General features: G+C 49.9%; 1 protein-coding gene across 1 annotated transcript; it reads left to right on the top strand.

Annotated features, from left to right (window-relative positions):
• Window positions 1-606: 606 nt before the first annotated feature.
• On the top strand, window positions 607-27,853 carry GLO1 (glyoxalase I). The gene is made up of 6 exons (XM_085858368.1): window positions 607-796; window positions 2,495-2,577; window positions 4,149-4,289; window positions 4,771-4,838; window positions 26,410-26,499; window positions 27,345-27,853. Exons 1-6 carry the CDS (start codon window positions 716-718, stop codon window positions 27,437-27,439), a joined length of 558 nt encoding a protein of 185 aa, XP_085714494.1. The 5' UTR covers window positions 607-715; the 3' UTR covers window positions 27,440-27,853.
• Window positions 27,854-27,893: the final 40 nt, after the last annotated feature.

Genomic DNA, 27,893 nt, shown 5'->3' on the forward strand with positions numbered 1-27,893 from the left:
AGTAAGGATTTGTTTGTTTGTCGCACGATTACTGCAGTTCTGTGCCGATTACATCCAGACTTGCTCTGTCGGATCAACATGACCCCAATCAATTTACCCCGGGGGTCTTGGAGGGGGTGAGGAGGAGGACGGAAATTCTCCCTGTAAATGTGTATCGTGTATCGCCCCCTCCAGGTGGGGGAGGGTATTCCTGTCCCCGCGTTTTCTGGTCCACTGAGGTGTTTTGATTTTTTCGCAGTCGGTTTGTTTTTGCTTCATACATGTAACCTACGCAGAGCTGTCTGTAGCCTATACACCGCCCAAATAAAGGTATTCGTCAGAAGAACGTGTAGCTCGCTTTGAACAAGATCGGCCGTCGGGACTAGGGGGGCGACCCTGCTCGTCCAGTATATGTATATATATAAAGTAATAAAGAAGTTGGGACTGTAAGTTGTAAATGTTTTGTCTTTTGAGCAAAATATTTTATCCTTATTTTCCAGACGGTAAGTTGTAAATCAAATTTTAAAGGGCAGATGGTCCTTCAAAATACAATTGTATCAACAAATAAGTAAAGTGAGGTCGAAGTAAGACGTATTATTGTAACGGTATAATAATTATACTGATCGGAATAGTGAAAGAAGAAGAAGAAGAAGAAGAGGAAGAGGAAGAAGAATCACCCGTTGATAAAAGTCGCTCTCGGCGGGAGCGGGGGACCTGTGGTGTCGCACGACGACCAATGGCGATGGAAGGAGAAGCTGGGCCGCTGAATCAGCAAGACACGTTGGCTGCTTGCTCAGAGCCCGATGGCGGGACGAAGGTGAGGTGTTCGTTCGAGACAGTTCGGTCAAGTTTAAAGGGTGAAACTTGGAGGGGATCACCTTGTTATAATTCACGGACAGGTGTTTGTTTGTTCCGCTTCTCCTCCGACGTTCTGCACCGATTACATCCAGACTATGGAGGATCAGCATGACCCCAATTGTGTGTGGGGGAGTTTTTTATTATCCCCCCCGGAGGGAGGGAGCAGGATATTGTAATCGTCCGGTTTGTTACTTACGAAATCTAAACATGACTTTCGTCATCAGTTTGTTTGTTTGTTTGTTTGTTTGTAGGCATGATAACTCAAGAACGGAAGAAGCTACCAATGTCAAATTACACCACGTGATTCAGGAGGGTGATGGCTAGTGCTGATTAGATTTTGGTCAAAATCGGTCAAAGGTCAAGGTCACGGTGAGGTCAAATATTCGATTTTTGATGGTTTGGTACAGAATCATCGTAGAAACTTCTGGTTTGCGTCGCTACCTTCTCTCGAGAGACAGCTTTTATTAGACAAGGTCAGAGGTCAAGTTGACGATTTCGTAAGTACCAGTCTATGACTGCTTGTTTGTTTGTCTGTCTGTCTGTCTGTCTGTTAGCAACTTTACGGCAAAACGGCTTTAGCAAACACTATCAAATTTAATCCACAGGTGGGCAATGAACCTTGGACGACCCCATTAACTTCTGGGTCCAATTGGATCAAAGGTCAAGGTCAAGGTCACGAAAAGATCAAAATCGTTTTTCACTCATAACTTCGTCAAAAAATGGTTTAATTGACTTCAAACTAAGACTAAAATATTCCTTATTCTATTCCTTATAATCAACATTCAGGTTTAGGATGTATCAAATTTAAATTTGATCCACAGAATAACTTCATGCCTTTAATGGGAAGGATTTGTTGTACCTGGCACCACTTGTTTTTTTTTGTTTTTTAATCTTTGCCGGTGGTCTTGTGAGTGTGGGGGATTGCAGGAGGGGGGGGGGGAGGAGGACAGGAATTCTCTATGTAAATGTGTATCGTGGAGAGCCACCTCCAGGTGGAGGAGGGTATTACAAGTCTCCACCGTTTACAGTATTCCTGTCCCCACGTTTTACAGTACAGTGAGGTGTTTTGAATCATAAGTAGAATGTAGGGTTTTTTTCTTTCTTCATGCAAGTAACCTGGATTATTTTTCTATTTTCGGGAGTGATTGATGCGGCTGAGCTGTCAATTGCCTATACACCACCCAAATAAAGGTATGTGTCGAAGAACGTGTTGCATGCTTGGATCAACGTCGCCCTTTGGACGGGTACCCTACCGGTGGGACAATAAGGGGGTGGAATACAAGTTTGAGGGAGAAGAGAAATAGCACGTGTGCTGCGCGTGCGTGTGAGCAATGTGATTCTGTCACACATTTAATCTTTATTCAGGCTTTTTTGTTACTATTGATGCAATTCCATGCCTGCTGATGTCTTGTAACAGACACCACATCGTACAATGGCTTTTCAACCTCCCAGATGCAAGTGGTTGGAGAAACCACTGGAAGTCATGAATTTAATTTGAAAGTTTCATTCATTCCCTCATTCATATATATATATATATATATATATATATATATATATATATATATATATATATATATATATATATATATATATATATATATATATATATATAAAAATTTAATTTTGTCACTTCTGTCCATTTGCCCCCTCATTTCAGGATTTCATGATGCAGCAGACGATGCTCCGGATAAAGGATCCAAAGAAGTCCTTGGATTTCTACACGCGTGTTCTTGGAATGAGGTGCATGAGCGTGCCCGTGTCCATCCCCATGTCCCAATTCTAATGAAATACCCCGTAGAGCTCTCACTCTACATGACCGATGGGCTCTTTGCATTCACTGTTTTACTTCCGCGTTACAAAAGAAAGTTCATCAAACTCAATCATCTTCTTCTTCATTCGTACGCAACCCATGGTTGCAGGTAGCATAACATGCTGGGTGAGCAGCTGTGTCACTCATGCCGTGCCCCCTATGTAGGTTGGAGCAGGAATTTGTAATTGGGTCAGTGTTCCGGGGTTGGCTCGCCTACTTTTTGCAAAGGACACCGTGGGATCTTTAACGTCCACCAAATAATGCTGGCAGGATGGGACGCCCAGTTTAACGTCCATCCGAGGGATGACGCACACATTGATGCCCTGCCTGCAAAACACCAGGATGACAATTTTAAAGGTGGGCCGACATTCAAACCCAGGCTAGACGACTCGGAGGCGAATGTGCATACCTCAAGGCTATCCTGCCTAATCAAATAAAATGTTGGCTTTGACCCAACTCTTGGTGCAGCCTGGTGTGCTGAAGCTCTTGATTGCATTTATGGATATATTGCATGCATGGAAATGGCAATGTCTCAAACTTAAGAGCACACTTGATACCCTTCCTCTCTTAACCATATTATGTTCCCTACATTTTCACTCTCATTTCACTTCATTATGTTTTTTTTAAACCCTTTTGTCTTCCATTAGATTCTTCTCTGGTCTGGATTTCTTTAGGAATCGATGTACAGTGTGCAAATGCACCATATCGTAAACATCACCCGCTCCCAAAGAGGAAGTCGAGGCTGTTTTAATGATCTAGGCCACAATGTGAACGGAGGTTATGTTTTCACCCCTGTCTGTCTGTGAGCAGGATATCACAAAAGGTTAACAATGGATTTGGCTGAAACTTGGTGGACAGGTTTGGTGTGTGACAGACTAATTGATTCGATTTTGGTTGAGATCGGATCTGGATCCAATAATTTTTGAGTGATTCTTCACAATTGACCGAAAGCAATATGTAGCACGATGTTTCAGAAAGTTGTGGATGGATCGTGACAATAACGAGCCAAATAGCTTTTGGTTCAGCTCCAGACTCAGATCCAGCCTATCAGGTGAAGTTACAAAACTCAACCTGTTCAGACTGGCGGAGGTATGTGCTCTCAAGTGCCGTTCTAGTTTTGAATGCCCTGCCACTTCCTGTACAATAAAATGAATGGTGTTTTCTTCTCTTGTCAGAGTAGGTTCATTTGTTAACGTACATTGCCAAATGTTTGGCTAATTGTGATCATTTTCAAATTGTTGTATGATTGTAAAACACCAGAATGATGGTTTGTAGCTGGGTCAACATTTGAACCCAGGATAGACATCTCAAAGGCGAGTGTTTATATATTTAGGCTATCCTGACGGTCGCTTGCATATGATCCTGAAAACGCATTGTTTGAAGCCTGAGATGTGTGTTCAGTGGATGTCAAGATCCAAAATCGACATTGTGCCATTTTATCGGAGCTTCTGAAAGTCGTAGCAGCATGTTTGCACGTTTTGTCGGGGTTGTTTTTTCTCAGATTGCTGCAGAAGTTTGATTTCCCGACCATGAAGTTCTCGCTGTTTTTTCTTGGCTATGAACCACGTGACGAGATTCCCAGTGACGACGCTGCCCACACTGCCTGGACATTCTCGCGCAAGGCCACCATCGAACTGACTCAGTGAGCTTTGGGGTACTTCTTTGTGGGAAGGAGGGAACAAGAGTACACTGTAAATTTGTAGGTGGGATTAAGGAAATAGAAAGGTGGTTATGGTTACGAATAAGCTGACCCTACAGAAATTGTTCTCCTCAATCATTGTCTGTAGAGACGGGCAGCTATGATTCTGAGGAGCAATCAATATGTCAGTGTGGGAAGATATTTTTGTGTTTGGGTTGGTGTAGAATGGAAGGGAGAGATGCAAAGATTGAGCAACTTTGTTGAAAAAGTGTCAGAGGATTGATGTTTGTTCTAGCGATTTGTAACTGTCGGACACTTGGTCGGGGGAGATTGATGAACGGGGGCAATCGACTTGCAACACGAGATGCAACTATGTATGGCCACAGGGCCAAATGCTCAGCAGAGATGCTATTTTGGGGGGGGGGGGATGAACTGGAGACCAACCATGCATTTCAGCTCTGCTGTTGCACCGATGTTTTTTCAGCAACTGGGGAACTGAGAATGATGAGAAGCAGGCATATCACAATGGAAACTCCGACCCACGTGGCTTTGGTATGTCAACATAAGGCTTTTATTACAGCGCGGCGACATCGTGCCTTTATATAATTGGCTATTCTGCCCTGTCTTCTGTCACACTTATTGTGGTTGGAGATTGCCGGGTGAATTGTGGGCGGGGTTGATGCGGAAGAGCGACGTTTTCTGTGTGACGCCGGAAGTTGATTTTCTGAGCAGGAAGTGATAATCTTCCTGTTCCGTTAGTTGTTGACGCACAGCGTTGTAACTCTCGTTCTTCATTGTTTTTCACCAGAAGTGTTTTTAAAACGACTTGTGGAGGTGATTTCTTCCTTTTTTTTTTTTTTTTTGGTGACAGAAGTGGTTATTACAGCGCGGTGACATCGCGCTGTTATATAATTGGCTATTCTGTCCTGTGTCTTCTGTCACACTTATGGCTGCGTACATTCCTTTGATCTGAGGGCTATAAATATAAATTTGTCCAACATCACAACTCTTCCCATCATGCATGCTAATTCACCGTGTCTACATTTAAATTTTATAACTGCAAAATTGTTTCATCATTCTTAACCTTTTCCTGCCCCCAGCCACGTGATATCGAAGTATTCGCTTCTTGTTTATAACTGGTAATACCTGCTCCCTCTGGGAGCGAGATGATTTGTATTCAAAATTGCCATCATTTCCCACCAACAGTTCCTCCACCCTCCAGCAGGGGTCGGTGCTTAAACCACTTGCTCTATTCCATGTGTACGGTTAAGTACAGGTGAAAATCGCAAGTAGTTTCTCCACACTTATGGGGGTTATTTAATGTCCTTGACCTGACCCTGGGTACCCTGAGCATGTATGCAAAGTTTGGTGTATATTGGTCAAGCCGTTTTCAATTCTATAATGATCAGATGTATGTACACACATGCAGAGAATTGCCTCATTAACCCTGCACATGCGAAATGAAAAGTGGGATGAAGAAATTGGTTCATGTCCGTCTGTCCATCTGTCATATCATTTTATGATCGAGGAACAGCTTATTTAAATGGAATGTTATATTTTGAACATTAATCGGGAAGGAAGGATAGGAAGACGAGTTTGCTGTTTTGCTATACTTTGTCTCTGAGTTTGTTCCAATTGCACATGTGCAGAGATGCGTGAGAATTTTTCTACTGTCTGCCTGACGGTCAAACAAAATTTAAAATCATTCCAAACATGAAACTTGCTGTTTTTAAGGACGTTATGAAGGACACAAACAGGCATGAATAACTAATGTAACGTTTAAGGTGATTTATAGGTACTGGGTGAAACCCAGAATTAATTTGTTTATATGCCTTTAAAGCCCGTTAAACCTTCAATTAAATTTAATTACATTGTCGAACACTGTGGAACACAAATTGCCTTCATCATACTTCCAAGAACCATTTTATATATATATATATATATATATATATATATATATATATATATATATATATATATATATATATATATATATATATATATATTGTTGCGGATTCGCGCCCGCCGGCGTGCTGACGGCCACATAACTCGAATCGCGGCACGTCGCCCACCGGACGGACAATCCAGTCGTGACCCTCTCGGACTAACGCCGGGAACCAGTCACGGGTGGACCTTTCGGTCTCACCGCGATCGAGCCAATCAGCCCCCGCGTGGGATAGGGTTGCTCGCCAAATTCGACCTACCTAAGTACCCACACGGAGGGTAGACCGGGCGATCGCACCTCGCCGCAGGTCGACTTCGGACACGGGCCACTTAAGCGACCCGTTCCGTACTATCGGGATAACCGAGCGGTGTTGTTCGTCGACCTCGACGGTTCGATTAATTATCGGGCGTATTCAGCCCACTACCAACCCTTTACGTGAAGCAAGATGAGGATTCAATGAAAGAAATGACGAAGCGAAGCGGGAAACAGTTCAACACAAAGCACATTTATTCGCGATGAACGGAAAGCGCACATATTCAATTCCACCAAAAGCACATAGAAAAGAAAAACACAATGCAATTTACACAAAAAGCAAATGCGACAATGCAGATCTAATACCGATTACGCGAGCACACGGCAACACTTATACAATTTTACTTCACAGACGGCGCCGACAACACATACCCAAAACCAAGAAGAAGAACACCCTCAAAGATGGGGCGGGCCTGAGGCCGAGACCGGGTCGGGCCTACCCGTCTGGTGATGAGACGCGGAGCGGCGATGGTGCCTCAACTCCGTGGGCCTCGCGGGCAGTGTCTGGTAGGGGGTAGGAAAGGGGCCCCCTTGGTCGCACTATCTCAGCGTGGGGGGAAACAGGAGGGGGTTGCTGATGCTCGGGGTATAGAGGATTCCTACTCTGGCTCGAGTCCCGCGACGAGCGTCTCCACCTCGGCCAGGTCGCGCTGTCGGCCTCCCTGGGGTGCAGCTCCCTGCACGACGCGAGCACCCCCTCGTCTGCCCTCGCCGCCTCTCCACAGCTCCGTCCCCTCCGCTCCGACTCCAACGCACACGACGATGACCAGCTCCTTTTTGCTCCTTCTTCCCAACTCCACCGCCCGCGAAGTCTTAACTCTCTGTTCCTTGACTGACGAACGCGGTCGCTTATATAAGCCCCGTGGCTTCGCCTTCTCATCTTTGACCCTCTCCCTTCGACCTTTCACCTCGCTCCCCATTGGCCCGAGAAAAAGTGGGCGTGAATGCTTTTTGATCCATAAATTTGCATATATCGATCGCCCTCCAACGCCCTGGGGGCGGGGCCAAATCGCCCCTCGCTCACCGATTGGACGGAACAAAAGTGGGCGTGTCGTTTTTGATCCGTTTTTGAAGTGGAAAATCCGTGGTTTTGTACATGCTGTTCGGCGCGCGCCCTGCACGAGTCCAACACCGGTACCCACAAGCGGCGCAAGAACGGTGGCGATGCGACGGTTGCGAGGTGTGACGTGAAGCGGCGCCGCGGTGGGTGGTTGATGTTGTGGTTGTAACAATGGCGGTTGGTCCAAAATAAAGATAGTAAAAGAAAAACGGCTATCCTGAAGAGTCGCAGCACGCATAAATGACATGTATTCCCACTAGACAACGGGTTTGGGCCTAACTACACATGTACTTACCGAGATACCTCACCTAAGGGACCTGAATGGTGGTTTGCGAATTTGGTAACCACAACAATATATATATATATATATATATATATATATATATATATATATATATATATATTTATATATATATATATATATATATATATATATATATATATATATATATATATATATATATATATATATATATATATATATATATATATATATATATATATATATATATTGTTATGAATGTACGCCGCCTGGCGTGCGAACGACCACTTGAGCTAATGGCAGCGCACGCCCACCGGACAAGCAATTCAGTCATGACGCCGAGAACCAGTCACGGGTGTGCCGTCAACCCACACCATGGCCCAGTCCGTATTCTACCCGCGAGCAACAGGGTCAATCGCCGAATATCGATCTACCTAAGTATTCGCGCGGGTAACCTACCGAGGGACCGTACCTCAGCGAAGGCCTGTTTGGACACTAACCGCTTAAGCGGTTCATTCTGTTCTGGGATAACCGAGCGGGTATTATCGCCAGACCCGATTCTATTGTTGTGGTTACCAAATTCGCAAACCACCATTCAGGTCCCTTAGGTGAGGTATCTCGGTAAGTACATGTGTAGTTAGGCCCAAACCCGTTGTCTAGTGGGAATACATGTCATTTATGCGTGCTGCGACTCTTCAGGATAGCCGTTTTTCTTTTGCTATCTTTATTTTAGACCAACCGCCATGATTACCACCACAATCACAACATCAACCACCAACCACAACGCCGCTTCACCACAACCGCCACGACCTTCCCGTCACACCTCGCAACCGTCGCATCGCCACCGTTCTTGCCCCGCTGTGGGTGCCGGTGTTGGACTCGTGCAGGGCGCGCGTCGAACAGCGTGTACAAAATCACGGATTTTGTGCTTCAAAAACGGATCAAAAACGACACGCGCCCACTTTTTGCCGTCCAATCGGTGAGCGAGGGGCGAATTGGCCCCGCCCCCAGGGCGATCGATATATGCAAATTTATGGATCAAAAAGCCTTCACGCCCACTTTTGCTCGGGCCAATGGGGAGCGAGGTGAAAGGTCGAAGGGAGGGGGTCAAAGCTGAGAGGGCGAAGCTACGGGGCAGATAAAAGGACCGTGTTCATCAGTCCAGGAGAGTCGAGAGGCAGAGAGTCGAGAGGCAGAGAGTAAGAGAGTAGGAGAGTCGAGATCAGAGTTAAGACTTCGCGGGCGGTGGAGTTGGCGAGAAGGAGCTGGTCGTCGTGTGCGTTGGAGTCGAACGGAGGGGACGAAGCTGTGGAGAGGAGGCGAGGGCAGACGAGGGGGTGCTCGCGTCGTGCAGGGAGCTGCACCCAGGGAGGCCGACAGCGCGACCTGGCCGAGGTGGAGACGCTCGTCGCGGGACAATAAGAATCCTCTATACCCCGAGCATCAGCAACCCCCTCCTGTTTCCCCCCGCGCTGAGATAGTGCGACCAAGGGGGCCCCTTTCCCACCCCCTACCAGACACTGTCCGCGAGGCCCGCGGAGTTGAGGCACCATCGCCGCTCCGCGTCTCATCACCAGACGGGTAGGCGCGACCCGGTCTCGGCCTCAGGCCCGCCTCATCCTTGAGGGTATTCTTTTCCTTGGTTTTGGGTATGTGTTGTCGGCGCCGTCTGTGAAGTAGAATTGTATAAGTGTTGCCGTGTGCTCGGTAGTCGGTATTAGCTCTGCATTGTGTCTTCTCTTTTACATTTGCTTTTTGTGTAAATTGCATTGTGTCTTTTCTGTGTGCTTTTGGTGGAATTGAATGTGTGCTTTCCGTTCGTCGCGAATAAATGTGCTTTGTGTTGAACTGTTTCCCGCTTCGCTTCGTCATTTCTTTCTTTGAATCCTCATCTTGCTTCACGTAAAGGGTTGGTAGTGGGCTGAATACGCCCGATAATTAACCGAACCGTCGAGGTCGACAAATAACACCGCTCGGTTATCCCGATAGTACGGAACGGGTCGCTTAAGTGGCCCGTGTCCGAAGTCGACCTGCGGCGAGGTGCGATCGCCCGGTCTACCCTCCGCGTGGGTACTTAGGTAGGTCGAATTTGGCGAGCAACCCTATCCCACGCGGGGGCTGATTGGCTCGATCGCGGTGAGACCGAAAGGTCCACCCGTGACTGGTTCCCGGCGTTAGTCCGAGAGGGTCACGACTGGATTGTCCGTCCGGTGGGCGACGTGCCGCGATTCGAGTTACGTGGCCGTCAGCACGCCGGCGGGCGCGAATCCGCAACACTGGTGTCAGGAGTGGGATACAAATTCATCGCCCTCCTCGCGGCACTGGTATCGGAGAACAGGAAAACGGGCTCTCCTGTCTCCGGCTAAATTCACGGGAATCGGTCCAGGGGTGAGAGAAGCGACCCCCGATTCCCTCCAAATTACGAGCGAGCAAATTAACCCTTTAAGAGAAGCAAGATGGCGTCTCAAGGCGAGCGGGAGCCGGGGGTATTAGAAATGGATGTAGAATGTGTAGAATCCATGGTCCAGGATGGAATCCCCGAGCAGGAAATGTTGATTGTGCAGGAACACGGACTCGCCCAACTGAACCCAGAGCCCGAAATGGCAGCGGCAGCGGCCGCGGTGTATGACACCTCCCCTTCCCCCCTCCACCAAAACCCTTCCCCGATCCCTGCCGAAACGGCTCAGCTGAGTGCATTCGACATGGCCCAGCTATGCGCCATGCTGGCAAAAATGATCGAAAAAATGGATACAAATACAAATGAAGTGAAAACGACGATGGATGCGAATACACAGCAAATGAGGGAGGAAATGAAAGAGCTATGGGGTGAGGCGCAGAACATGGGAATGAGCCTAGAAGGAAGCTTGGAAGAACTAAAAAACGAAATGAAAAAGGAAGTCGACAAGATACGAGCGGAGGTGACCGGGTTAAAAGAGAAAGTAAAAGGAGTGGGAGTCGCAATGGAAGAAAGTAAACAAGAGAGGGTAAACGAAATAAAGACGGTGGTGGGAAAAATAGACAAAGTAGGAAAAGGATTGGGAGAAGTAAAACAGGGACAAGACCAAATAAAGGAGGAAATAGGGAGGAACACGACGGCGATAGAGGAATTAAAAAGAGAACAAAGGAAAATAAAGGAGGGATTGGGAGCCGTGAAGGAGGACTGTGAGAGAAGACATCGGGAAATGACAGACAAAGTTGAAAACCTGCGAAAGGAGGTAAAAGCAGAGACACAGAAAGGATTAAAGAAGGTGGCGGAGGAATGTAGAAAGAGACATGAGGCGGTAATTAATGAAATGGAGCGGAAAGCCGGAGAAAAGACAGAGGAACTGGGGGAGCAGATAGGAAAAAACCGGGGCGAGACAGAAGAGCAGTTTAGGACAACGAGGGAGGAAATATCCAAAACAAATAAGATGGTGACACAGGTACAAGGGGAGGTGGAGCAAATAAGAGAAAAAGTCGGGGAACTGTCGTTAGGAACGATAGGGGAGGAAATAAATGGGGTAATAAAGGGAAAAATGGAGGAAATGGAGAAGAGACTGACGGATAGGGTGGAGGCCCGGTGTGAGAAGCAGGGTGGCCTCCTTCGGGAACAGGGGGAGAGGATATACTCCCTCGAGGCGGATCGTGCCCAGGTGGGGCCGGTGTCACAAGGCGGAGGAGGAGGCTTGCCCGATGCGGGGGTGAGCATGCCAAGCTTGGGGAGGGTAGAGACCGCGGGGTCTTTTGGCCTAATGGGGGTACCCAGAATGACTGTTCCAGGGGGTGTGCGGAGTGTGAGTCCAATGGCTTGGGAGAGTAAGCGGGACGACGCGGGGCACGGACAGACGCAGACAAGGGTGGTGGAGCCCCCGGGCAAATGGCTCTGACCCTGCGGGAGTGAGGCACCATTGGGACTGGGGAGGTACACTCCTCCCGGAGTCCCTAGGGAACGGGAGGAGACCTCGAAAGAACCGAGGGTGCCGCTACCCCCGTACGATGGCAAGACGGACTTGAGGGCATATATGGCCCAGTTCCAGTGTGTTGCCAGAGGCAATGGCTGGAACGAGGTGCAGGGTGTGGCACAACTCACAGCGGCCCTGCGTGGCGTGGCTTTGGAAGTCCTGACCACGGTACCCAGTGAGGGGCGACCCTGGAGGATCTCCATTCGGCCCTAAAAACCGATTTGGCATGGACCAGCAGAGCGAGCTTGTTAAAGCTCAGCTCAACGGGCGCAAACGACGTCCCCAGGAATCGCTGGGAGAATTGGCACATGACATTCGCCGCTTGGTGGGGATCGCGCACACCAACATGCCACCGGAGTACCGGGAGGAGATTGCCCTGGACCATTTCCTTCGAGCAATAGGGGGCACCGATGTCGGAGCATTGCTCACCGTATGGCGCCCGGACAACCTCCAGAAGGCGGCTGATACTGCTGCCTGCTGGGAGGCAGCCAGAACGCCATTGGGAGGGGCTGGGCGCCACGCGGTGGCAGTCCGACAGGTGGACCCCGTGCACGACAGTGCGCTGGGAGCCGGGGCAACCCTGGGCGACCAAGCGCGAGTGGAAAGGATGGTGCAGGGCATGTTCGACCGCCGGTTCGGGAGACCTGTGGAGAGGCGGTCGGGCCCGGGAAGGGCGGGAGATGGGCCATCGGGGGGTACCCCAATTCGGAATGGAGGGAGGTATAATTCGGCGTACTGGAGGCAAACACCTTACCAGAAGAGGTGTTATAATTGTGGCGCAGGGGACCACCTGCAGCGGAGGTGCAACGCCCCGCGCAGGGAAAGGCCCCCGCGAAGAGAAGAGCCACGGCCCTCTAGACCACCAACTCCGCCCCGGGTCAATAGGGATAGCCAGGCCCAACCATCACCCCCCCCACCAGTCCCCGGGAAACTAGGAAGTGCCGAACATGTAGAGCCGTGTTCGGCAGACTCAGACGGAGAAGAGCCCTCAGAACTGCGACAGGTCATCAGTTGTGGCCAAATTGGCAAAGGTAGCTTAACAATTCGGTGCAAGATTGCCGGCGTAGGGGTAGACGCCGTTGTGGACACAGGAGCAAGCGCCACGATCATCAGCCCTGTGGTCCTTGATTCGAGTGTAGACGGTTGGGATGAGATCCACCGTCTGCAAAACCATAGTTTGCAGCTAGCTACCGGACAAACGGCCCCTATCATAGGACGTGGTTTCGTGTCGTTTAAATTGGGCACTGTGAAAACCAAGATAGAGGTTTGGGTGGCAGAGGTGTACGACCCATGTCTAATAGGGTTGGATGTGCTGACGGCCGGTGGTTGTAAGATCGACTTGGGCCGGGGGGTCATGCAGTTGGGTGGTGAGGAGTTGCCGTTAGGAGGCGTGAGCACGGATGAGAGGGTGGAGCTGGAGGCTCCTGACTCCGTGGTCATTCCCCCGGGTGCCGAGGCGGTGGTCCCGGCTCAGTGGCGAGCACCCCCAACGTGGCAGGGCCCCTGCGGCCTAGCGGAACTACCGGCAGGGCCGTCAACCCCGGGCTTAGTCGTGGGCCGCACCCTGGTAAGTACCGACGGGCCAGTAGTGCCCGTACGGGTGATAAATGTTAGCACGGAACCACGCACTATCAGGAAGGGCACGAAGGTGGCAGATTGCATCCCAGTAAAAGAGGTCGCAGAGCTGAGGGACGATAACGTCGAGCCGGACCGGCCCCAGAAGGAGTCTCCAGACTCGATTAGGAATTGGCCCGGTCCCATTCGTGATATGGTAAATCGGAGTAGTGTAGATTTGGAGGAGGCCCAGCGGGAGGCCTTATACAAGCTGGTCGACCGACACATCGGGATCTTCTCCTTGTCACCCGAGGATATTGGACGTACGGGCCTGGTGCAACATCAGATCCACACCGATGGGGCCCGGCCTGTCCGTCAGCCTGCTCGAAGGCTCCCATGGAGCAAAAGAGAGGAGGCTGATGAACAGGTTGAAAAGATGCTCAATGCAGGTGTCATCGAGCCCTCGGGAAGTCCTTGGATGTCACCAGTTGTGCTGGTTAAAAAGAAGGATGGGACCACGCGTTTCTGTGTGGACTATCGCCAGCTGAACAACGTGACACTCAAAGACTCCTATCCCCTGCCTAGGATTGACGATACCCTCGACGCCGTTGCAGGCTCTAAATGGTTCTCAACTCTGGACCTCAAGAGTGGGTATTGGCAGGTGGAGATGGATAAGACGGGGAAGGAGAAAACGGCATTTTCCACAGGGAAGGGACTGTATCAGTTCACTGTGATGCCGTTCGGCTTGTGTAACGCCCCCGCCACCTTTGAGAGACTGATGGAGCGTGTACTCGGCGGCATGCCGTGGCAGTCATGCCTGGTGTATCTGGATGACATCCTGGTACACGCTAAAACATTCACCCAGGAGATAGCCAATTTGGATCAGGTGTTTGGGCACCTCAGGCAGGCAGGGCTGAAATTGAGCCCAGAGAAATGCACTTTGTTCGCGACAGAGGTGGCCTATCTCGGACACGTGATAGGCCGCGAGGGGGTGAAGACCGACCCCGGAAAAATTACAGCGGTAGAGGAGTGGCCCGTACCTACAACTGTCAAACAGGTGCGGGGCTTTTTGGGACTTTGCTCCTACTACCGGCGTTTCGTGGCAAACTTTGCGGAGATAGCCAGGCCCCTTCACCGGTTGACGGAGGAGTGCCAGGAGGCCTTCCTCAAATTAAAGGGGTGTTTGACATCCGCACCTGTTTTAGCGTACCCCACCGATGACGGGATGTATACCCTGGACACGGATGCAAGCCAGGAAGGATTGGGAGCAGTCTTGTCCCAGACACAGGGGGGCGTGGAAAGAGTGATCGCGTATAACAGTCGGGCCATGAGTAGGCCCGAACGAAATTATTGCATAACTCGCAAGGAACTATTGGCTATGCTGTCTGCCGTGGGCCATTTCCACCCGTACTTGTACGGGAGGAAATTTTTGGTTCGAACTGACCATTCCTCCTTGCAATGGCTCTTACGGTTCAAGGAACCGGAAGGCCAAATTGCAAGGTGGTTGGAAAAATTGCAGCAGTACGATTTCAGTGTGGTCCATAGAGCCGGTAAGGCTCATGGGAATGCCGATGCGCTCTCTCGACGCCCCTGTCTGAGGGAAAACTGCAAATATTGTACGAGACATGAGGAGAGGGACCAATTGGCAGACGCCTCCCCGAAACTCCCAGTCCGTGCGGCCCGGGTGGTAGGCCCGACTTTGCCACTAACCGCGGGAGAGGAATTTGGTGGATTGGCATGGAGCACGGCCCAGCGGGAAGACCCGGTGCTAGGGCCAGTGTACAAATGGGTCCAGGAAAACAGGAGGCCCAGTGGGGAGGAAATCGCCCCATTCGGGGCGCGAACAAAGGCATACTGGGCTCAGTGGAGGACCCTAGAAATGAGGGACAACATCTTGTATCGCAAGTGGGTGGAGATTCCTTCTGAACAAACTTCTTGGCTGGTGATAGTCCCTGATGGGTTTAAGACCCAAATTTTGAAACAGGTGCACGGTACCCGCGCCGGCGGCCATTTGGGCAGGACCAAAACAAAATCTCGGGCCCGCCGGCGGTTCTATTGGGTTAACATGGGGCGCGATGTACAGGACTGTTGTCGAGCATGCGACGCCTGTACTGCAAAAAAGGGACCGCCACAGAGGATGAGGGCCCCACTCCAACTACATCAGGTTGGGGCTCCCCTGGAGCGAGTGGCCATGGACATTTTGGGACCACTGCCCCCCACTCGCCAGGGTAATAAGTACGTCCTCGTAATTATGGACTATTTCACCAAATGGCCAGAAGCCTTTGCCCTTCCCAGCCAGGAAGCAGGGGTTGTGGCCAAGGCCTTCGTAGAAGGATTTACATGCCGGTATGGGATTCCGCAGGAGCTGCACACGGACCAGGGACGAAATTTTGAGAGTGAATTACTAAAAGAGGTGTGCAGGCTCCTGGAAATTCGAAAAACACGGACAACGCCCCTGAGACCACAGTCTGATGGCATGTTGGAGAGGTTCAACAGGACCCTGGTCCAACAGTTGGCCCTCTTCACCGCCACTAACCAGGAGGACTGGGACGAACACTTTCCGTACCTCCTGATGGCCTATCGCGCGTCCCAGCACGGGTCTACCGCATGTAGTCCGGCGCTGTTGATGTATGGACGGGAGCTGAGAAGCCCCGTCGATTTATTGTGCGGTCCGACGCCTGAGCGGCTTGATAGGCCCGCGGGGGAGGGCTATGCCCGTCGGTTGGAGGAGGGCTTGGAGAAGGTCCACGCCTTCGCACGACACCAGCTCCAACAGGCGGGCATAAAGATGAAGCGCAGGTACGACCACCGGAGCCAGGTGAGCAAATACCCACCGGGGGCAAAGATTTGGTTCTTTAACCCCCGGCGAAGGAAGGGCAGATGCCCGAAGCTCACCTCACCTTGGCAGGGCCCGGGGGTCGTCCTGGCGCAAGTCAGTGACGTGGTCCTAAAAATTAAAATGGGACCACGAGCCCTCCCTCGGATCGTCCACGCGGACCGCCTGAGGCCTTACAAGGGCGACCTTACGCCCTCATGGATATGTCTTGCCGGAGGAGTCGGTGCTGGAACAGCCGCTCCCGCAGAGGGGCAGGGCTCTCAGAGCCTTGCAACGAGTTCACGAGCCCAGTAGGAAGGGAGGAAATCCCCCCCTGGGAAATTGATTAATGGAATTATTTGAGGACATGGACAGACTTGTGAATGTGTAGAGGGGACGTAGTTTAGCTACGTAGTGTTAAAAGGAACGTGCTACTAGTTTAAGGGACGACGTGGGAGCACGAGTTAGTTAGGGGATGCAGATAGGAGGATGGCAGAGTTCAGTGGCGTGTGTGTTGAAGAGTTGGTGAGTTGTGAGGCATGTGCTTGGTGAGTGAGTGAGGCCAGCGGGTCTGTGTGTATGGAGCGAATGGGGAATGCATGGTGCGATGAGTGATTGGGGGGAGGAGTGACTCCCGCCCAAGGGACCCCGGGGTCAGTGTAGATTGAGTTAGCTGGGTTAGTCAAATTGAAAAATGGAGGTCGTTTTGCTGTTGGTGGGAATGTAGGCTCGAAACCCATTTGGAGGGGTGCAGGAGCCCTGTTGATGGGCTTGGGAGCGTGGCTGCGAAAGGTGAGTATCGCTGAGTGGGTACCCCGGGCACCAGGCTAGTTGGCCGTGGTAGGCCAAGGGCCCATGGGGGGCCGGGATAGCGTAGTGAGCACGGGTGCGCCTGCTTGGTGTGGGGGCCCGGGGCGCCATTAGCCGCGTGGGCAGTGTTGTGGGCAAGGGTGACCCTCGGAAAGGGGCCTGGGAAGCCAGCCTGCCACGTGTGCGCCTCAGGGGAGGTGCCATAGGGGGCACTCCCTGGTGTTAGGGAGCTGGTAGGCTCGGAGGCAGTGTAGTGCCCGGGGGTGCCATAGCGGGAGATTCGGCAGAGGGTCGTGCCTGCCAAAGGGAGCCACGTGTCCTAGCCAGGAGACCGTGTGAGGGCACGGAGCGAAAATTGGGGGGCGAGGCCCGAAATTGTGAGGACACCAACACAGGCGACGGGAATCTGGTTTGTTAGAACCAATAGTTTAAGCGAGAGGCGCTTGTTGAAAGCCCCGGGGTAGTTTAACAGTTAAATGGTTAGGGTAGATTAGGAGATGTACCCCTCCGCACCATCCATCCCCTCGCTGTCTTTGTGGGCCGCTGGACCCACTTTGGTTATAGATCGCCGAACTCTGGGGAGGCCATTCTGAGGCTTGAATTGGGCCTCGACACAGGACGTTAGCTCTCCCTTATTCCCCTCCGGGAAGGGAACGTAGGGGTTGGGAGTCGGCTAGGTGACAGGATAGGTTAGCCGAACAAGGACGATAAAGTGGGTTAGGGGACGATTTATAGTGGGGGAGTAAAAATAAAAACAACAAAAAAATAAGTTGGGGCTAAATTGGGGTTTGACAAATTAAGGGAGTGGGTATGTACAGTGACAGGCAAAGGCGATAGGTTGGGAGGGAGACAGGTAGGTAGGTCCGAGCCCGCCTTCCGAGTGGCCAGCACCACCGCACCCCCTCCACCAACCTCCACTGAACGGCAAAGGCCGGCCAACTTCATCGGCAGCTGTTATTTTGCTGCAAGGTCTGTGCCGGCTGGATCGTCTGCAGCTGTGGTACTTCAAGGCCTGTGCCGGCCAGTTCATCTGCGGGCTGTGTTTGCCTGCAGCGGCCTTATTCTGCGGGCTGAGTTTGCCTGCTGCCTTTGCCATGCCATGCCCACTGCCCAGGTTCACCAGCCCCGTTCAATTTTGCTTTGCCCCCCCCCCCCTGTTCATTGCCATGTGCGCCAGGATCAGCAAGCAACAGTTTGCAAGCTGCAAGAACTGCCCTGTTGGCAGCTACAACACGGGCCTGCAATGGCGGCCCGTGCACCGTGTTTGTGTTCATGCATCCATTCGTTGTGCTCATTGCGTGTGCCACTTGAGCTGGCACGGAGACTGCGTTGTGCAGCCCATGCACCGTTGTGGTTCACTGCGTTCAGTTAAAAAGGGAAGGCCTTGGACTGCGTGTGAGCAGCCAGCCACGTTCCCTGTCACCTGCATTGTTTTGAGCCAGAGACTGCATGTGGGCAGCCTGGCTCCCTGCTAACTGCTTTTCTTTTTGCAGAGTTCAATGATCCTGGGCCATGGTTTAGTGTAAAATTTGTAAGTTAAGGTTAAGATGTACTGTAAATATGAGTGCGCCCCCCGGTATGTCTGTCTAGCGCCGGCAATTTTATATAAGTCGTCCGTGTGAGTGAGTTTGTTTAGATAGTTACGCAGCCCTCAGGTTATTTATTTTGGGGACACGAATACCATGAATGTCGCACTCAGGGATCCGTAGGTAAAATGTACTAGGGGAAAACTACACATGATGGCACACGAAAATTTGACGACTCGGGACGAGTCTGTAAAAAGGGGAGGGGGTAGTGTTGTGGTTACCAAATTCGCAAACCACCATTCAGGTCCCTGAGGTGAGGTATCTCGGTAAGTACATGTGTAGTTAGGCCCAAACCCGTTGTCTAGTGGGAATACATGTCATTTATGCGTGCTGCGACTTCAGGATAGCCGTTTTTCTTTTGCTATCTTTATTTTAGACCAACCGCCATGATTACCACCACAATCACAACATCAACCACCAACCACAACGCCGCTTCACCACAACCGCCACGACCTTCCCGTCACACCTCGCAACCGTCGCATCGCCACCGTTCTTGCCCCGCTGTGGGTGCCGGTGTTGGACTTGTGCAGGGCGCGTCGAACAGCGTGTACAAAATCACGGATTTTGTGCTTCAAAAACGGATCAAAAACGACACGCGCCCACTTTTTGCCGTCCAATCGGTGAGCGAGGGGCGAATTGGCCCCGCCCCCAGGGCGATCGATATATGCAAATTTATGGATCAAAAAGCCTTCACGCCCACTTTTGCTCAGGCCAATGGGGAGCGAGGTGAAAGGTCGAAGGGAGGGGGTCAAAGCTGAGAGGGCGAAGCTACGGGGCGGATAAAAGGACCGTGTTCGTCAGTCCAGGAGAGTCGAGAGGCGGAGAGTAAGAGTCGAGAGGCAGAGAGTAAGAGAGTAGGAGAGTCGAGATCAGAGAGTTAAGACTTCGCGGGCGGTGGAGTTGGCGAGAAGGAGCTGGTCGTCGTGTGCGTTGGAGTCGAACGGAGGGGACGGAGCTGTGGAGAGGCGGCGAGGGCAGACGAGGGGGTGCTCGCGTCGTGCAGGGAGCTGCACCCAGGGAGGCCGACAGCGCGACCTGGCCGAGGTGGAGACGCTCGTCGCGGGACAATAAGAATCCTCTATACCCCGAGCATCAGCAACCCCCTCCTGTTTCCCCCCGCGCTGAGATAGTGCGACCAAGGGGGCCCCTTTCCCACCCCCTACCAGACACTGTCCGCGAGGCCCGCGGAGTTGAGGCACCATCGCCGCTCCGCGTCTCATCACCAGACGGGTAGGCGCGACCCGGTCTCGGCCTCAGGCCCGCCTCATCCTTGAGGGTATTCTTTTCCTTGGTTTTGGGTATGTGTTGTCGGCGCCGTCTGTGAAGTAGAATTGTATAAGTGTTGCCGTGTGCTCGGTAGTCGGTATTAGCTCTGCATTGTGTCTTCTCTTTTACATTTGCTTTTTGTGTAAATTGCATTGTGTCTTTTCTGTGTGCTTTTGGTGGAATTGAATGTGTGCTTTCCGTTCGTCGCGAATAAATGTGCTTTGTGTTGAACTGTTTCCCGCTTCGCTTCGTCATTTCTTTCTTTGAATCCTCATCTTGCTTCACGTAAAGGGTTGGTAGTGGGCTGAATACGCCCGATAATTAACCGAACCGTCGAGGTCGACGAATAACACCGCTCGGTTATCCCGATAGTACGGAACGGGTCGCTTAAGTGGCCCGTGTCCGAAGTCGACCTGCGGCGAGGTGCGATCGCCCGGTCTACCCTCCGCGTGGGTACTTAGGTAGGTCGAATTTGGCGAGCAACCCTATCCCACGCGGGGGCTGATTGGCTCGATCGCGGTGAGACCGAAAGGTCCACCCGTGACTGGTTCCCGGCGTTAGTCCGAGAGGGTCACGACTGGATTGTCCGTCCGGTGGGCGACGTGCCGCGATTCGAGTTACGTGGCCGTCAGCACGCCGGCGGGTGCGAATCCGCAACACTATTATCGGTATTCAAAACCCAACTAGTATTCCGAAAACAAGATAGCAGTTCAATTTTGGGGAAAAGGACACAACGAACGGGTTAACATTCACACAAGCACATTTATTTTACACACATGCACATATACAGCGATGCAATCAATGGGGGAAGGGGACAAGACACGAGCAAGGTAAAAGCACTACAACCGACTATTGTTTATCATTAATGTACACTTAAGCAGGTTTTACTTATCGGACTCGCGCCACAACATTCATTCCAAAGAAAAGACCCCCTCGAAGACAAGGGAGTCAGACTGGGCCCGTGGGCCTTTATAACATGGCGCTTTGATGACCGAAAGGGCCCCACGAGACCGTTGCAGGTTACCTGCACCCTCGTGAGGCCTTGCTGGGGCGAGTCGTGACGTCCTGTCCCCACGGCAGCGAGCGTAGCCGCGGTTGCGCCCAGGCCTTGCCAAGCGGCAGGCGAGCTCTCTCTGGCTCTCCCCGCACGTTCGCGCGACACAGCAGCGCTGCGCCTCCAGCCCACATCTCCTTTGCGATGCCCGGACCTCCACCGACCGACCCCTCCAAGCTCCTGCTCGGACATGAGCCCAGATCTCCACGCAGCTCCGGCAGAAGCAGCATGGCTCCTTCCGCGGTGTCCAGCGGCAGCAACAACACCAGCAGAGACAGAGACAGAGACAGAGACAGAGACAGAGACAGAGACAGAGACAGAGACAGAGACAGAGACAGAGACAGAGACAGAGACAGAGACAGAGACAGAGACAGAGACAGAGACAGAGACAGAGACAGAGACAGAGACAGAGACAGAGACAGAGACAGAGACAGAGACAGAGACAGAGACAGAGACAGAGACAGAGAACACGCTCCGTGCGTGTTTTTTATTACCCACGCCCAACCCCTCTGCTCCCGCCCCGCCCTCCTTCCAGAACATGCGGGAACCTTCTCGAAGGAAGCGTTTTCCCCGCCAAATCGGGGACGCTCCCTCGCCGCTATATTTGTCTTCTTCCACACGCCGGGTGGAATTCACCGTGGAGACTCCATTCATCCGGGGCAGGGGGGAACGGGGGTCTCCTGCTTTCCCTCTACGAAGGCCAGGCCTCTGGCAACCGTGCCGAGGTGGAAACGCGGTGGTGTGGTTATGAGGGTTGTGGTTAAGGTGGTTGTGTAAAGCGGTTGGTCCAAAATAATGATAGTAAATAAAAATGGCGACCTGAAGATCACAGCCCTGTCCACACGAATAAAACCCATTAAACAACGGTGGGGAAATCTATCTAAACACACACTTAGCGATATAACTGAACTCAGGACCTTTTATGGTGTTCTGCGAATTTCCACAGCCGTAACTATATATATATATATATATATATATATATATATATATATATATATATATATATATATATATATATATATATATATATATATATATATATATATATATATATATATATATATATATATATATATATATATATATATATATATATATATATGTATATATATATATATATATATAAAAACACACACACACACACACGAGCCAAAACATTATGACCACCTGCCTAATATGCTGTTGGTCCTCCGTGTGCTGCCAAAACAGCGCCGACCCACCGAGGCATGGACTCTACAAGAACCCTGGAGGTGTCCTGTGGTATCTGGCACCAAAACATAAGCAGCAGGTCCTTCAAGTCCTACAAGTTGTGAGGTGGATCGGACATGTCGGTCCAGCACATCCCACAGATGCTCAATCGGATTGAGATCTGGAGAATTTGGAGGCCAGGGCAACACTGTGAACACTTCATGTTCCTAAAACCATTCCCGAACAATGTGTGCAGTGTGGCAGGGCACATTATCCTGCTGAAAGGAGCTACTACCATCAGGGAATACCATTGCCATGAAGGGGTGTAGCTGGTCTGCAACGATGTTTCAGTAGGTGACACATGTCAAATTGACGTCTGCATGAATAGCTGGACCCAAGGTTTCCCAGCAGAACATTGCCCAGAGCATCACACTCCCTCCACTGGCTTGTCATCTTCCCACGGTGCATCCTGGTGCCATCACTTCCCCAGGTAAATGGCGCACACAGCCATTCACATGATCTAAAAGAAAACGGGACTCATCGGACCAGGCGACGTTCCACTGCTCCAAGCTCCAGTTCCGACGCTCGCGTGCCCATTGTCGGTGCTTTGGACGGTGGACAGGGGTCATCAATGAGCCTTGAGTGCTCAACACCCTGTCGCCGGTTTGTGGTTTGTCCCTCCTCGGACCACCGTCGGTAGGTACTCGCCACTGCTGACTGGGAACACCTCACACGCCTTGCCATTTCAGAGATGCTCTGACCCAGTCGTCTGTCCATAACAATTTGGCCCTTGTCAAAGTCGCTCAGGACTTTACTCCTGCCCATTCTCCTGCATCCAACACATCAACTTCAAGAACTGATTGTTCAGTTGCTGCCTAATATTGTTGTGAATCTGGAAGCCATGAACACACAACAGCCAGGTCCTATAGATCAGTTATATTGGTAAGTATGTGTTTCTAGGTAGGGTCCCGTCCCTAGTATAATGGTAATTAAATGTTCGTGCGCTGCGGTGTTATTTTGATAGGGTTTTCTTTTACATTTTTACATCACTTACAACAACACCTTCGCTCCATCCTGATGCTATAACGCTCGTGGTGGGCTGGAGTTCAAGAAGGACTTGGCGTCTCTGGACCAATCGGAGAGATGCGAGCGAGTTTGCCGTCGGTCAGCCAATGAGAGCCAACACAGGACAATATTACTCCTCTTCCTGTTTGAGGGGCGGTCTTCTGTGACGCCCGCTACGCCCCCCCCGGTCCAATCAGTGGACTTGGCGCCCCTTTTAGCCAATCACGGGGGTGATGAGCGCATTTGCACGCCAAAACCGTCCAGTGAGGGAGAGGGTCCGAGGAGGCGGCTCCTCCCCTCTGGAGAAGGAGTGAATAATCGTTCGGGCGATCCGTCTGGGAGCAGTTGGAGTTGGTTTTTGTCTGCCGGATCGCCTGGCCTTGCCTTCTGGCGCTTGCTGCCTTGTCCACCCTTGTGCTGGTTGGCGTCCGCCCTTCATCCTCCGTCCCGGGTACTTGGAGTGGTTGCGGGTTCGAGTCACGCCGATCCAGGACGTCGAAGACCACATGAGGTGGACAGGTCCAAGATGGCTCTGGTTTCCAGCTCATCTTCCCTTGAGCTGGGAACCTTCAATAAAGACCCTACGGGGTCCATTTCTTTGGGTGTGTGTCTGTGTGTGGGCCTGTCTTGTCAAGTAGAATTGTTAAGTGCTTTTGCTTGTACATTGACTACATTTCTTATAGTTGGATAACTCTGCTCTTCTGTGTTCCCCTCCCTGCCTATTATAAATAAATATCCCTTTTTTTTAATGTACCCGCTCGTTTCTGTGCTTCTTTCATTGGCTTGGCACCGTGCATGTTGGGAAATTGGGAAGCGGCAAATTGTGCATTTGGTCCGACGGGTCTTGGTAACCATCCGCTCTGGTTACGCACGGTTCCAGCACGATAACGGCTCGTTCCGCTCGAGGCCTGCCGAGGGTTTGAATTCCCCGGTAGCTTTGCTGCGTGGATACTTAAATATATTGAAATTGGCAATTAAACCTATTCCACGCGGCAGAATTATTGGCGATTCACGGTCCTGTAAGGGCCCGTGCCTTTCGGAGTTCTCCGAGGAGCATGATCTAAATTCCGGGTGTTCGGTGGAGCCGACTCTACTGCTCCACCTAGCGGTCGTGCTCGCCGCAGACACTCGGCCCCACAACAATACATCCCATCCCTTGATAAGTGCCATTGTAACAAGATGATCAATGATATTCACTTCACCTGTCAGTGGTCATAATATTTTGGCTCAGTGTGTATAGATAGAGCTTGAGAGCTCATGGCATGTGAGAGGGTACAGTATTGGGGTGAAGGAGAGGCCACCATATGGCTATGTCCAATGCCGATTGACGCTGTGGTCTATGGTGGTCAATAAAGTCTTTATCTCCTAACTTGCGACATCTTATTACCTTGCATGAGGGTGGTGTATAAGACTGCTTCGATTGTGCTAAACTTCCGGATGAAAAAAAAAAATTTAATCATTATTTTATTGAAATTGAAGTAGATGCTTGAACAATGCATGGGGTATTGTGATCTATGAACTCTATCATTTAGATCGCAATGGGGGATGACCTGAGGTGGGAATGATCAGCTGTCTAGAAGCCCTGGAGGGAAGAATGGGACTGAATAGACTGGGAAAGTTAGTTCCACAAGTGAGAGAAAAGAGGAATAAATGAGTGGAGGTGAGCAGTGAGTCTGGATTTTAGGAGTTTAAGAAGTGGGTTCCAGGCAGTGGTGTAGTACCAAATTTTGAGGTACCGGAGCTCTGCAACAACATCGGCCGTGATGTCATCGTTGCATCTTCCGTTGCATCGTTTTAATATGACTATCATTTGAGGCCTGAAAATGAGTGACAAATGAAATACAGAACACACATTTTACCATGATAAAAAACAAACACAATTACACCCACTTCATCTCGATTCAGAATTCTATTAAAAAAAAAAAATCGGATCAATTAGTCTCTACTCTTTACCAACTATATATTGAAATAGAGGTTTTTTTTTCTTTTTATTTATTCTATTTACTACCATGTAGGATGGTTTAGAGGTACTCACACATGCCTCTAACCTGTCTCGCCTGGGTTAGAATCCTGACCCAGCTATAAACTGTCATCACAGTGTTTGATAGGCAGGGAGATTCATTGAGTGTTCTGTCCCTCTGATGGACATTAAACTGAGAACTGTGTCCTCTACCACTGAAGGTGGATGAAGGTCATGTTTTCACCCCTATTTGTCTGTCTTTTTGTCAGCAGGATAATTCAAAAAGTTGTGGACTATTTTGATTTGATTTTGGTGAAGATCCAGACAGATCTGGATACAATAAATTTTTAATTACTTAAGTGATTCTTCACCATTAAGAGAAATATATACAAAGGATATAGAGCACTATATTTCAAAACGTTGTGGATGCCGGATTATGACAACTTGGTGGATGAGTTGGTCAGTTGACAAGAACCAGCCCGATTACATTTTGGGGTGTGACGAGGACGAATGGTCTGGATGTAGATCCAGTCTATTAGTGGGATACAGAACATACACTGTTCAGCTTAGTTGAGATTTGTGCTCTATCCAGTGCCATTCTCGTTCATCGTTGTAATTTATGAACCTGAAAGTTTTTGATAACGAAGATATCTGTAGCTGGCCATGTTATTTCACAGTGTTTGAGTACATATTTATAATAATATGAGTTCCCTTACAAGAACCTTCAATTCTATAGGAGGCCATTCGACCCATCGTGCCTGTGCAATGGTTGCTGACCTAGAGTTGTTTGTCTATGCTCTATCCTTTTTAAATGCTGAGCATCAACCAAGGAAGCAGCACGTACCCTTTTTTCATTATTTTTTTTTTTTTTTTTATAGTCTTTGATATGACTTGGCTGTGGTTCGTACCACCGACCTCCCAGACTCGAAGCAGACACTCATCATTACGTTGCCTAATCTGGTGACATTTGTTGCAGATGTCATTGGAATAGCTTATTCAGCTGTGAGGTTCTGACTTGTTGTTCAACTTGACAGGGTATTGGCAATTTGTAAAACTCACTTGTGTACATGATCTTTAACCCTTAATGTTGTTCCTGGAAATGCATTGTTCATAAGTTGAGCACTTTATTTTGCTTTGTTTTTTTTTTTCTTTTCTTTTCAACCTGTGATACATGTGATGGGTGAGAGACTATGCAAGGATCGAAATAACTTATCACATGCGATTGAGAAGGTGTTTATTTGAATGAACCAAAAGGGAGAGTATACAAATGAGCTGTCCCTTAATTTTTCTTTATCCCTTTGCCAGGACACATTGGTATTGTCGTTCCTGATGTGTATGCTGCTTGTAAACGGTTTGAAGAACTCGGAGTAAAGTTTGTGAAACGACCTGATGCCGGTACGATGAGTCCACCCTTGCTCATGATTTTGCTCTGAAATAAACGCTTTTTTTTCTTTATTTTTTAATGGGAACCCATCAATATATGCCTGGTGTTGGCTTAATGGTTAGGATAGCAGGCTTTGGATCCATGGGTCCTGTTAAAATCCCACTCAGCTGTTTAATTAATACCTGGTGGGGTTAATTCAGCCTGTCATCCTTCCGAGGTCAGCAAAAATGAGTGCCAGCATGCTGGTATCCTGTGTCGGAGTGGCGACCTGTCCAGGATTGTGCCCAATCGCTAAGGAGACCGCTTAGGCAGCACCAACGTAAATAGACCAATGTGTGTCGTCCCTCGGATGGACATTAAACTGGGTGTCCTGTCTGCCGGCATTAGTTGATGGATGTTAAAGACCCCACGGTGATTTTTGTAAGTAGGTGAGCAATCACCAGCACCCTGAACCAATTCCAAATTCCTGCCCTAACCAGCAGAGGGCACTGCATCAGTGACACAGCCATGCCCTCAGCCAGTGGTGCTCCCCTGCAGCCTTGTGCTGCATAAGGCACAAGAAGATTCATCCCATGATGCTACCTGTTTGTGTATTTTTGTGAAAAGTAAACTTGCTGTGCATTTCACTAGGGAGGTAGCCATGTTTTTGCCATAATTGGCTGTGAAACATACGAGACTTGTGCATTTATGGGTTAAAGATGAGAAATCAAACATGTCGTGCATAGTGGACAATCCTGCCGTTCGGCTTCTTTGGGAATAGATTTGTGAATGCAACAAATAATTATGCATTATATTTTTACATTGCGAGTATGCACTGATCCATCAGTGGACATCCATCCCCATCTTCTTTTTGCAGGAAAAATGAAAGGCCTGGCATTTATCCAGGACCCTGATAGCTACTGGATTGAAATTCTAAACCCAAAGGGCATGACATCCCTCTGTTCCTTTTGAGTTCATCAGAATATTTGGAAAAAGAAGCAATCTGCTTGATGCGATCGTGTTCCTGTCGAATCTATAAATTGATCACATTGATGTGTTTTGACAGAGCTTGGATAACTGTATGCTTTCTCTACGTCGAACGGATGATGACGGGTACATGTTGCAAGTTGATTTGACTATTGCAGGAATTGGAAATGTACGTATACGCTTTGTAACGGACCCTTGTGATTTGTACGGTACAAGCTGATTGGCCATATATAGCCGGTCATTCAGTGCCAAAGTCGACGCCAAATGTGTTTACTGCCTTCAGGTTCCACACTACGCTCAGCATTTGTACCACCATAAATGTCACCACCTGCTTTCAGATTATGCACAACTTTTGTCATGATCAAATATTGCTACAATACATTGATTTATCTAAAACTGCATTGCTGTTTTTATATTGCTTACACCACCCAATAGCTTT

The sequence above is a fragment of the Eptatretus burgeri genome, chromosome 15, assembly GCF_056783735.1.
Source record: "Eptatretus burgeri isolate ZD-2024b chromosome 15, Ebu_testis_v1, whole genome shotgun sequence".
Classification (NCBI taxonomy): Eukaryota; Metazoa; Chordata; class Myxini; order Myxiniformes; family Myxinidae; genus Eptatretus; species Eptatretus burgeri.